This window comes from Gallus gallus, chromosome 1, assembly GCF_016699485.2.
Source record: "Gallus gallus isolate bGalGal1 chromosome 1, bGalGal1.mat.broiler.GRCg7b, whole genome shotgun sequence".
In the NCBI taxonomy this organism is placed as follows: domain Eukaryota; kingdom Metazoa; phylum Chordata; class Aves; order Galliformes; family Phasianidae; genus Gallus; species Gallus gallus.
The window spans coordinates 110,949,061-110,961,140 of record NC_052532.1 but is presented as its reverse complement, the minus strand read 5'-3'; the positions used below and the strand labels follow the sequence as shown (position 1 = coordinate 110,961,140).

The 12,080-nt window shown below is 34.9% G+C and overlaps 1 protein-coding gene across 16 annotated transcripts in view; it reads left to right on the top strand.

The window, feature by feature from the left end:
* The window catches only part of KDM6A (lysine demethylase 6A), a 150,715-nt gene that overhangs the window by 99,288 nt on the left and 39,347 nt on the right, over positions 1–12,080 (top strand). For 6 of the 16 annotated variants that reach the window (XM_015300653.4, XM_040671017.2, XM_015300636.4 and 3 more), the window contains 8 exons: positions 2,538–2,664; positions 5,266–5,364; positions 5,739–5,958; positions 6,516–6,650; positions 7,090–7,245; positions 7,882–7,977; positions 9,341–9,445; positions 10,075–10,470. In XM_015300653.4, the coding sequence (XP_015156139.1) occupies positions 2,538–2,664; positions 5,266–5,364; positions 5,739–5,958; positions 6,516–6,650; positions 7,090–7,245; positions 7,882–7,977; positions 9,341–9,445; positions 10,075–10,470 (1,334 nt within the window). The remainder of the gene's footprint in view (positions 1–2,537; positions 2,665–5,265; positions 5,365–5,738; positions 5,959–6,515; positions 6,651–7,089; positions 7,246–7,881; positions 7,978–9,340; positions 9,446–10,074; positions 10,471–12,080) is intronic. The other 10 variants (XM_015300708.4, XM_040671113.2, XM_015300702.4 and 7 more) reach the window with 3 other exon arrangements.

Sequence of the window (12,080 nt, the reverse complement as noted above, 5' to 3'; positions counted from 1 at the left end):
ACATGAGAGTGATTGATAAGCATAAAACCAACTGAAACTTGAGCCAGGCTAGAAAATGCTTTTGCTGAAGAAACATGGTGTTTTGTTACAAATTAGATTAAAAAAAAAAAAACAAAAAAACTGGAAAAGAGCCTGGAACATGGACAAAATTAGCATTTTTGATTGTAATGTTGAAAATGTCCCCAGAGTAGAAGAATATTCAGTATGCAAGTTGACAATTAGAATTACCTCTTGCAAAGCAGAGACTACACGGCTTACCAGTTTCCTTTACTTGTGCTGTTCCAGAAGAAAACTTTATTTTTTCTCTCTTGACTTCTACTTTTTTCACCTCCCTACATAGTAAGATAAAATCAGGAAGCAACCCTTGATTCAGCACTGAAACTAGATAGGGATTTCTAGTGCTCGTTTCTGTCTCCTAGGAATAGATTCTTGCTTCTTATCAGTGAACCTCAGTGAAGATCTGAAGATACAGCATGTTATCTGTCAGTTTGGCAAGGTTCTGATAAAGCATAAAATGGGCATCACCGCGCAACACTTCTGAAGATTCAGGAAGTTGTTTAATGTCTGTTTTACCCGTGTTTATACTCTCAGAACTCCTACCTTTATTTCACTCAGGCTTTACTTGCCAGTGCACCCAATATTTTATCTTTCTTGTACAATTATGCAGGTGCATTCAAATAAGTACTCTCACATAAGCCTTATTTCTTGAAGCACAAGTATCTCCTATATACTTCAGGACATCAGTGACTTGGGATTTGAATCCAAATCGTAGCTTGTTTATCTACAGAAATTACTGTGTTTTTTTCTTTTTTTTCTGGTGGGTAGGGTTTTGACTTGGTCCGTCTTCAGACAAGATAAAGTACTCTTTTGTCAGCACTGTAACTACTTGACTCTTAACACAATATTTCTTGCAGTTGATGAATTATTCAAACTTATGTTTCTCAACACAGTTTCCAAGTGGAAACTTGGAAACTTCTTCAAACACCTCAGGCAAACATTGTTCAGTAGATTTGATTTTTTCCTAGATGACCTTTTTTTTTAAGCTTGTAAGTTTGTCTTCCTTTGCAGAAGTGTTACTGTGACTGCTATGAGCCCATGGGATTAAATATATGTATATATAACCCAAATAGATCTGGTAGAATAAGTTATTTAAGGTGTAGTCCAATCACAGAGAATGAAGTAAAACTGCAAATACTCATCAGTTCTGTTCTCAGCCTTGCTTACTGTGTCTGACATTTCTGATCAAGTGGGCAGATTCTTATCCTTTAAATGATATTATATGTTTATGTAGTTAGACTGATTCCTAAAGGGTAAGTTTAGGGTGCAAAAGTTGAGTTGATGGACGTTTTACATGAACATTGAGAGCAGATGTATGTACAGCTCTATATAACAAAAACCTTATGCAAACCTTGGATATTATATGAAACTGGTGCAGTGTTTCACAAGGGATCATTTGACAAGAACACTATAAAAACATAGGGACAGTCTGCTGTCATATTTTACGGTTTATGAATATTAGGTGAGAGGCAAGAGGTTATTAAGACAAATACATGGAAATCAAGCAAACACCAAGACATAACTGACCAATGGACCAATGTAGTATGTAGAGATTTCAGCGAGCCAGCTGCCTGTAGCATAGAATTCCTTTTTCTCACGGGCAGCAGTAACATGATTTTGTGAGTGCTTCCAGAGATACCACCTAGTCATAGAGACAGATGGGGAGAAGCCTGAGAAGATGACAAAGGTGCTCTGTTTGAAATGGTAACCAAGTCTTATGTCATTGCTGAAACAGAGATACACTTCGATAGCTTGTAAAAGATTATGTGAAGGCAAAGACTGGGAGGCCATTAAAGTCAGGATAAATGATTTGCCTAATGTAATGAAAAAAGGGAAGGCACATGAAAATATATTATGTGATTATGTGAGAAAACAAAACAGTCTTTTTAGGAGAATTTGATATGTAGGTGAGAGGTGATTGCATTTTTCAAGGCAAAAAGAGGGGATGTTGTAGTGATGTAGACATAATAATGAAGTATGAAAAACTGACATGGAATGACAGCAATTCTTAATAATGCATTATTGGGGAATAGTACAAATACAGATATGAGAGTTTAGAAAGAAAAGGTAAGATTAATTTAATATACAGATGATGGATGTTTGTAACAGGGAAGATGATCGCATGAAAGGTGTCCTCATTCAGAGGAGGAAAGAGTTAATATTTTCAGATTAACTTCTTATAGTAGAATATTGAGTCATTCATAGTTATGCTACTAACCTTGTAGAAAATGCTTTAAACAAAAATGTTTTTAAAGCATGTGAAAGTAATTTTGAATCTATGTCCTTTAGCCCTGTAGTTTTAGTATAGAACTTCAAAAGTAAATTTTTTAAGTTTCATTCGTGACAATTTATGTAACTGATAGTACTGTTTGATATTCATATTTTTAAAGACGGACCAAAGCTGTCAATATTCTGCTGTGCCAGAGTATTAAATGATGTTTGAGAATTTCACTTCTGCCATCTGTGGATTTTTCTTGTAGGCTGGATGCATCACACCGTGGATCAGCTTGGAGACAAGGCAACCAAGGAAAGTTATGCTATACAGTATCTCCAGAAATCTCTAGAAGCAGATCCAAATTCTGGTCAATCCTGGTATTTCCTTGGAAGGTGAGAAGTGACTTTGTAGACATTGTAACTGTGTTTGTAATTGTTTTTTGAGGATATTAGTATGAGTTATCTTTTATGCTCTTAGTAGCTTGTAGAGGAAAAATGAAAGGAAAAGATGTTTGTACCTAGTAAAGTCCTAATTTTCTGAAAAGCTGCTAAGTTATTTAGGATTATAGATTACAAGTTGAAATGAAATACATTATGTAAGTGGTCCTGTTTTTTGTTGGTTTTTTTTTTTTTTTTTTTTTTGGTAGTTCAATTTACACCTTTACAGTAATGCTAATCTGCCCTGCCTGTTTTTACTTCTTTCATTATTTCCTTTATTCTCTCATAATCTCCCTTCTAGTCTCAAACAGTTTCAGCACTAAAATACATGCTCGTTGATCTGCTGACAGAATAGTTTACAACTAGATACTAAGTCAAGATAACTCAAGTGGATCCATTCTGGTTTCTACTTAAGTACTACACTAATCTCCACTCCTGCACAGTATTTTTCACTTGAAAGTCAGCTTTGTTGAAGATGTAAATTGTATCAATTTAATGACTCAGTCTCCTTTTTAAAAAAATAGGTGCTTTAAACAAGCCATCAGTAACTTTGGAAATAAGCAAGGTTTTGGAGAATAGCAATCTAACTTAACTTCTATATGGTTGAAAGTTTTGATGTCAATTTAAGCACATGAACTGATCGGTTCTGTTGAGAAATAGATTAAATAGAAATTATGCAAAAATAAAATTAATATAGTAACCTCTGTATCTTCCAGCTCACTTTCCTGGAAGTTCTTGTCATATGTAACTAGAACATACTGTTTCTGTCATCCTGATTTTATTCCTGCTGCTCTTTTTTGAGCAAGACTCTTAAACAGGCAGTCTGCTTAGGCTAAGGGAGAAGTACAGGCGGTGGGGACAGAGAGCTGGAGTAGAAGTGGGAAGAAAAGGTAAAAGGAGCCAGGGATCATCTGGCTTGTTTTGTCATCCCTTTGGCTAAAACCTATTCTTTTTTTCTCTAATCCCAGTCCACGCTGCTAGAGCCAGTTGTAATCTTATACAGCAGCAGGACAGAGGCAAGGCTCAGTGGAGTACGTGTGTTCTTCCTGTACCTAGGCTTTAGTATGGTTGAAGTGAAACGTAGGACCATACACATGAGATGGGAGAATGGAGGAAATAGGGGAATAGGAAATGTAGTGGAAGTATCCCTTATATTCTACAGGGGAGAACCAGAGCAAAACACTTCTGTGCCTCCTTCTTCCAGTCAGTACATTAACAGGAGAGTTATAAGGTTACAGGGCTGTGCATTCACTCTTCCTCTTTTTCACTTCCATTATATTCCCTTGTGTTAGTCCTTCCTCTCCTGGTCCTCCAAACTGGATAACTTGGTTTAAAGGTAGCTTCCTAAGTAACCTTGCAAAGCCTTGCCACTCTGACTCCAAAAAATTTCACCCCACTTCCCTGTTTTAAAGTTTCTTGAGTGCTTGATGTTAGTGTTATCCTAATTGGAATCTGTGTGTATTGCTTAAGCAGACAGATTTAAACATGTCTATTGGAATGTGGATTAGATTGTGAATAAAGTGATATTCTGAAATGATGTATGGAAGACATAACTTATTTTTAGATGGAGTACTGCTAGATAATACATGTATTTTCTAAAAAGCCTTAAGAATACACAAAAAAGTGTAGCATATTTGATGAACCTCACCTGTAATGTTCTGCCTGGATTTTTTTTTATTTTATTTTTTTACTAGAATAAACTTTCTGTTATTGATGTGCTTTGAAAGTTGTCAGTTCTTTTTCCAAGAGGGAAACTTACTGGAAACAATATAAGGCAGAGCTATTGTAGTTACATCTAATGGCATGTGTGTTTTTCATATTTTATTTATTTGAAGGTTCTAATTTTAAAAAGTAGGTATTATTCCCTACAGCATAATGGTAGTTCTCTTTCAAGATCTGATAGTTCTGCTTACAATGCCAGGATACCTATGAAGTTGTAGTATATACATAATATTTAAGTAATAAAATTCGAAAAAATCCAGACAAGAAAGATTTTTACAAATGTTATTGCTCTCTGTACATGGTTAAACTAATTGGTTTGTTGTTCATTATTTGAAAGCTTAATGCGATATGAGTTATGCATATAAAAAATTTCCAAGGCAGTCAAGGACCTTCCTGACTGAATTGGTCATTATCTCTTAATATAAATCAAATAATCCTGAAGCACTAATTGTAGAATATGAAATTTTATTGTATCAGATTTCATGAAATAATTATCTTAATAGATTTTCTTGAATGTTGACTGGAGATGAATTCTTCCTGACCGATGACTAGGTAGATCTTCAAACTGTAGCATGACGTCTGCTTTCACTGCAAATACATTAAGTTAGGGTTTAAACAGTGTTGGTGTGCTTCTCAAATAAAGAGTTAGTAATACATGTTGATTAAGAAGTTCGAGTCTGCTTGTGCCCAGCATTGAGAAGCACCAAATGTTTTGGATACATCTAGATGAGCATGTACTTGTATGACTTAACATGTATCAGACCAGTCTTCGTAAGCCATCATCACTGATTACCTTCTATAAATATTACCAAAAATCTTTTTTTCTTCTCCCAGGTGCTATTCAAGTATTGGGAAAGTTCAGGATGCCTTTATATCTTATAGGCAATCTATTGATAAATCAGAAGCGAGTGCAGATACATGGTGTTCTATAGGGTAAGAATGAAACAGGGAAATACAGTGATATAACTCAATGCTAATACATATATATGAATGGAGAATATTAGCTTTTTAACTCTTTTGTGCTCTCAAATGTACTGTAATTTTTTTATTTCTATCTTTATGTTGTCAGATATGTCTAATTTGAAGTTTAAATTATAATTTTTACGTGCTTTTTCCATTTGTAAAATGTGCTGTGTGTACAAACTTTGCATGTTAAGATTTTATAAATATGGGGTGTTTTTTTTTGCTTGTTACTGTGATATATAATGACAAAGTTTATTAAGGGTTTTGGGATAGATGTTTGTATTTGACTTCATTGTATTTTGACTTTGTTATTAATTCTCAACTTCACAAATCTTTCTATTCAGTGTGCTGTACCAACAGCAAAATCAGCCTATGGATGCTTTACAGGCCTATATCTGTGCTGTACAATTAGACCATGGCCATGCTGCAGCCTGGATGGACCTAGGCACACTCTATGAGTCCTGCAACCAGCCTCAGGATGCCATTAAATGCTACTTAAATGCAACTAGGAGCAAAAATTGTAGTAATACCTCTGCACTTGCAGCACGGATAAAGTATTTACAGGTAAAGCTGAAGTTTTAAGATGTGGGAAATATTCTTCCATATACATACCAGAGGGGAGGGTAGAAGTAACACACAAATTTAACTTGCAATCATTTGTGGTGTGTATAACTTGTTCTCATATGTATTGTAAGCATATCATAGCCTGTAATATTTTATTTCTTCATTTTTAAGTGGGATTTAATTACTTATAAGCCCTATTTTACATATTTAATCAATGCATACTGTTTTACATCACTTTTTTTTCTTTGTATTGTCTACATTTTTAAGTTCTCATAACATAGAGAGAGAACACATGTGCTATCTTTCACTCTTGTTTGCAATTTCAGAAAAAGAGAATTATGAGACCTGTGAATCTAGAGCTCATCTTTGTTCTGATTCTCACAAAGGTTTATATTCTGGTTACCCTCCTTATACTTAGCACCTTTCTAAAAACCCAAATTTTAAATCTATCCTCTTCTTTAAGACATAATTAGCTACAGCATATAGGAAGATTTCATGGACTTGCTCTTACTAAAGTAGGCTTGTGTTAAATTTGCTTTTTACATAATTTTTCCTAGGCTCAGTTGTGTAACCTTCCACAAGGTAGTCTACAGAATAAAACTAAATTACTTCCTAGTATTGAGGAGGCATGGAGCCTACCAATCCCCGCAGAGCTTACCTCCAGGCAGGGTGCCATGAACACAGCACAGCAGGTGAGAAGTTGGGTTATGTTCTGCAGGTGCCCAGCTTTAAGGGTTCTTTACAATCTGTAGTGGTCAAGCTTATTTTACTGAGTGCAGGACTGGCTTTTATTAATAAAAAGCCTTTGATTTATTTGCAAAGGTATACTAGATCAAGAAGCAGCTCCCTGCAATGTGGGAGAAAGATGGGGGTACCAATTTAGAACCTTTGTGGATTTTCATGATTTTAAAAAATTTCATCTTAAATAGAATGCTGCAGTGGTTTAATAATCCCTTGAAAGGTACACATTCCTCCATTGATGACCATATGGAAACTGATTTTTCAGTTTTTGAGACCAACTTCAAACTATCTGCTCAGCCCTTTTAAAATATGTGGGCTGTTAAAATATGTAGTTTAAAGGAAAGAATTAAGAATATATAGAACCATATTTTTGTCTTCTGTGATTCTTAGGCTTGTAAACCTCATCATCCAAATACTGAACCTGTACTAGGCCTCACTCAAACACCAATTTCACAGCAATCCTTGCCACTACACATGATTCCTTCTAGCCAAGTAGATGACCTGACCAGTCCTGCCAAGAGGAAAAGAACATCTAGTCCAACAAAGGTATATATTCTGATGAACTAAAGAGCCCCCTCCCAAAATTATATGGAAATATGCATTAAAGTGATGCAGCATGCACACAATTTGTGCCATGAATTTCAATCCTTTGGCATCAAGGTGGGGAATGTTTTTAGAAATTTTAAAGAAAATTATTCAGTGATGTGTTTAGTAAGGAGGTTACAGTTGTGATAGGAAGTGTGTAAGGGCAATACAGATATTGGTAGTACAATACTACAGTCATAGTTGTGTATGTGGGAAAGTACAGTCCTAGTCTGGTGATGGATAGAGAGGGAGACAACCATGTCATCCTGTCTACAGCCTTTGCTTATATTTAGAATTCAGGTATTTCATCATCATGTACTAATGTTACAGTAGATAAAATTATCCAGTTTTAACAGCAGTGTACCTTTAAGTTAATTGCATAATTTTATTTGATTGTTTCTCATTATGATAATAGGTATCACGTATTTTACATCTAACTACTACAATACTGTATGGGAATGGTAGAACGAGACTTGGCATGCAGTAGTATATTCTCTGTGTAAAATGCCTAGTTCTTTCATAAGATAAAATCCAGATATGAAAAGTTGATATTGACCTTTTGATAGTCAAGAATTTTAACATAATGTTTTCTCTCAGAATACTTCAGATGTTTGGAGCAGTGGCCATACAGTGTCACATCCTCCTGTACAACAACAAATTCATTCTTGGTGCTTGACACCACAGAAATTACAGGTAAGTACGTTGGAGGTCTTCAGAAGCTTTGATTTATTTTTGTTAGTTTCTTTCTTTTAAGAAAAAAACACTTTTCACTCTTACATTTCTGAAATTAAATGGGAAACAATACAAATTCTTTTAATATTGATGGATACTGTGTGGAATATATAAGGTTAGCTGTATAATAAATAATCATTAGTAGAAACTGAATGCTTATGTTGTTTGAATTCTATATTTAAGTAGGAGCATACAGTAATGCTCCTTTTTATGTCGTTTTAAAGATAGATATGCAAATTGTAACACTTGCAAGCCAAGTATATTTGGCTACTTGTTTTAGTGTGCAGAATATTGAGGAAGTGAAAATATTGTGTGTAATCCTCTTTTTCTTATGAGGTATCTTACAGTATCAAATTACATAAACCCACCCATTGTACAAAATGGAATTAATCAAATGAAATTTGGTACCACTTCTCTGTATTGCATATCATTTAACATCTGTATATGAAATACTAGATTTTGTTTTTGAAATCTTGTTTCAGGTCTTTTTTGTCATGATGCTTTTGTCATCTCTTCAGTTCATTAGGGCTTGCAGTGAGCTTCAACAGGAATTCCACATTTTGAATATCAGGCTTAGCTGGAAACCCTCGCCCGTGTATCACAGATACTATTTTCGATACCAGGAATTGTAAAAGAGAATATAGTGCAGAAACAGAAGGCTCAGTGAGCAGTATTTCCTGTAACTTGCAAAATAGCTCTTCAGCTGTTTCTTTATATGAAAGATGTTACTGATAGAATAAAGGTGTGTGGAGAGTAGTTTAAAAGGAATGCAAACATCAAGTTTTGGGTAATAAGTACTTAAATATCAGTTGTAAATTATTTCAGGATCGTATCTTCAGATATTGCTTTCTGTACTTAAGTTGCACAATGCTATGAATTTTTTGTGTTTCCTGGAAAGGTTTTAATGTGTGACTGTAAGACTGAATTTACTTCATACTGTGCAATGTTACTAAAAGAATAGCACAGTACAAAAATGTTAAAACATACATAATGATAATAAGAATTCTGAATAATCATACCTTAATGTAGTTTTCTTAACAGTACCAGTTCATTTTAATGAAGTGGTAATAAGATATACTCTAATAATTTTGAAAATCTCTTTACTTTTACTAACTGCTAATAACGTTTGGTTACAAAATAGTTTATGGAAAGATGTTTTAGTCTGCAGCAGAAATCTTGATCATGTCTTTAGCTTTGCAAGTTTTGTTTTAGCTGTGCAAGTCTTGTCTTCCTGGGTAGTTTTCAGTAATGTATGCAAGAAGGTTATTAAAAATTGCATACATTTGTGATGATTCTAAACTATACTGGTTGATTTTTTTTTCAGCACTTGGAACAGCTACGTGCAAACCGAAATAATTTAAATCCAGCACAGAAACTTATGCTGGAGCAGCTGGAGAGTCAGTTTGTCTTGATGCAGCAACACCAGCAAGTGAGAACAAAAATATTTTTCTGTTCTACAAAACTTCTATTGATGATGGTATATGTTGTGTATATGTTGAATTCTTAAGGCTTTGTATTGTACAGAGTTCTCATGCCCTTTGCTATATTACATTGTCATCTTTTCTATACAAAGTTTAAGTGTGATTTACTTGTGAAAGTTAATGGTTTTAGCTGTGTTTTTATTATAGGGCTACCAGATAGTGTAAAACATTTCAAGCCACACTTTCAAACTGAAGTGAGTGAATGCATGTAAAAGTAGTACGAGTTGAAAAACACTTACTTGTAGTAAGCCATATTACAGCTTTTCTCTCATGCTTTCATTATTCACTTCTCTCTCCCTTAGTGTCCCCGACTTTAGCAGTGTAATGTTAACAGTCAAACTGAAGAGCCTAGAAGAAAGGGGTGCCGATAGCTTTACCTTAAAATTCCCTCAGCGCGTTTGTGAGCATGACAGTCATCTTACTTTTCAAATGCAACTGGGAAGGTGTCAAAATCAGTATACAGTTGAAATTGAGAAGTGCAATAAAATACATAAGCCTAATATGATCTTTACTTCTTAAATTCTGTAGCCTTAATTTCTATAGCTAACATCCTTGTGCTTTGTTCATCTTCCATTAGATGAGACAAACAGGAGTTGCACAGGTACGATCTACTGGAATTCCTAATGGGCCAACAGCTGATTCATCACTGCCTACAAACTCTGTCTCTGGTCAGCAGCCACAGGTTGCTCTAACCAGAGTGCCTAATGTCGCTCAGCGTGGAATCCGTCCGGCCTGCCCTGGGCAGCCTATGGCTAATGGACCCTTTCCAGCAGGCCCCATTCCCTGCAGCACAGCAAGAACGCTGAGTAGTACAGACACTATTTTGATAGGCAATAATCACATAACAGAAAGTGGAAGTAATGGAAACGTGCCTTACCTGCAGCAAAACGCACTCTCTCTACCTCATAACCGCACAAACCTGACCAGCAGCGCAGAGGAGCCGTGGAAAAACCAACTATCTAACTCCACTCAGGTATACTATCTCAGTTTACTAACATAGCGTACTTAATAGGAAGGCTTCATAAGCAAGCCACCATTTGAATTCTCCCATTTGTCAACACACACTCTTTTTTCTGAAGTTGATGATATATATGCAAATAAAACATACACTAGGCTAAGTCTGCCTGTTATATTTTGTTGTTTAAAGTATACGCATTAAATCAACTACTCTCAAGATAAACAATCATAAATCAAATGGGGCAGTTCATACTGCTCAAATGCCTTATCTTCCAGACATATTTGTGCATCTTTTTGTTGCTTCATTATTGTAAAATGTTGTGAAATTGCTTTTAGTGTAGTAAGAGTATGTATATTTCATAGGAAACTGAATGTTGTGGTCATTTTTGACATTATAATGTTGTTATGTAATCATTGGCCATATTTTCTTTCCGTATGATTTTTTAGAATTAACACCTAAGAGTCAATCCCACACTAACTTGCAGAAAAATACTCTGTTGGTAAAAAACCCATGGTGATTAAAGTGTATAAGGAAATTCTGTGTATGCGTTGGAACTTAAAGGTGGAGCTTAACTTTTAATTTCAGCCTAAATGTCTGTCTTCTAAGTATCTTCTAAGACTTATCTTGTGGACCTAATGAAGTCTTGTGTAGGAATACGTTCTTAATGACTTAATTCAGTTTTCTTAGATTAGTTATAGGGCTTGATAGAGTATTGTTTTCTTTCTCATAAATTTCTTGATTAGTTATTACTTCGTTTTTAGTCTAATGTTGGCATTTAAGGAGTGGGTTGTGGTACAGGCAGTGATGCATGCTTGGTTAACTGCAGCAAAAACAGATACTGAAGGAACATCATGTGTAAAGCATGGCTATTCAAAAGTAAAAGAGCGCTATAACATGATTTTCAAAAAATGTATGTCAGTAATTCTGTTCAACATGGTATCTAAGTTTGGTAAGGGGTATGGCTGTTGAAATTTATTGTTCTCTTTCCTCTGTATTGTATAAAAAAACCTGCTTTTACTAGAGGTGTATGTGCTTGACATTAGGTGTCTGTGCTACCAGCACCTGTAAAGTAGGTGAATGATAAGTTGTAGTAGAAGCTGACCTCTTTTTGTAGAGATAATGCTTCTGAAATGCACGTTTGGAAAGTTTGGATAATGGTTTCAAGGAAAGTTGTATTGCCACTTATTGTACCCATTACATCTTCGTTCTGTGTGAAGTGTATTCAGGGGACAGTGTCACAGCAGAATTTCTGAGCCTAATGTTCTCCACAGGTACCAAATGAATTCCTGATGAAAAAAATATATATATTTAACAGTGATTAAGTGGCATAGAGATATAAAGAAATTATGTATGAAAGTGTGACATGCATAACGTATTTTTTTTAATTACCAAAAATGTTTGACCTTTGAAAGATGTAACAGCACTGATGAAAATCAAGTGAAACCCAGACTTAGCCATAGTTGGGAGCCTTCAGAGTGAGAATGTGCCCTTTCCAAAATAAAATTTCAGTTAGAAGTAAATATAAAAATTACAGTTTTTATTATTATTATTATTATTAAACTGTTTATGATATTGGCTCATAGCTAAAGGAATCGTTGCAACGCCCAACAATTTGTTTCCATGCT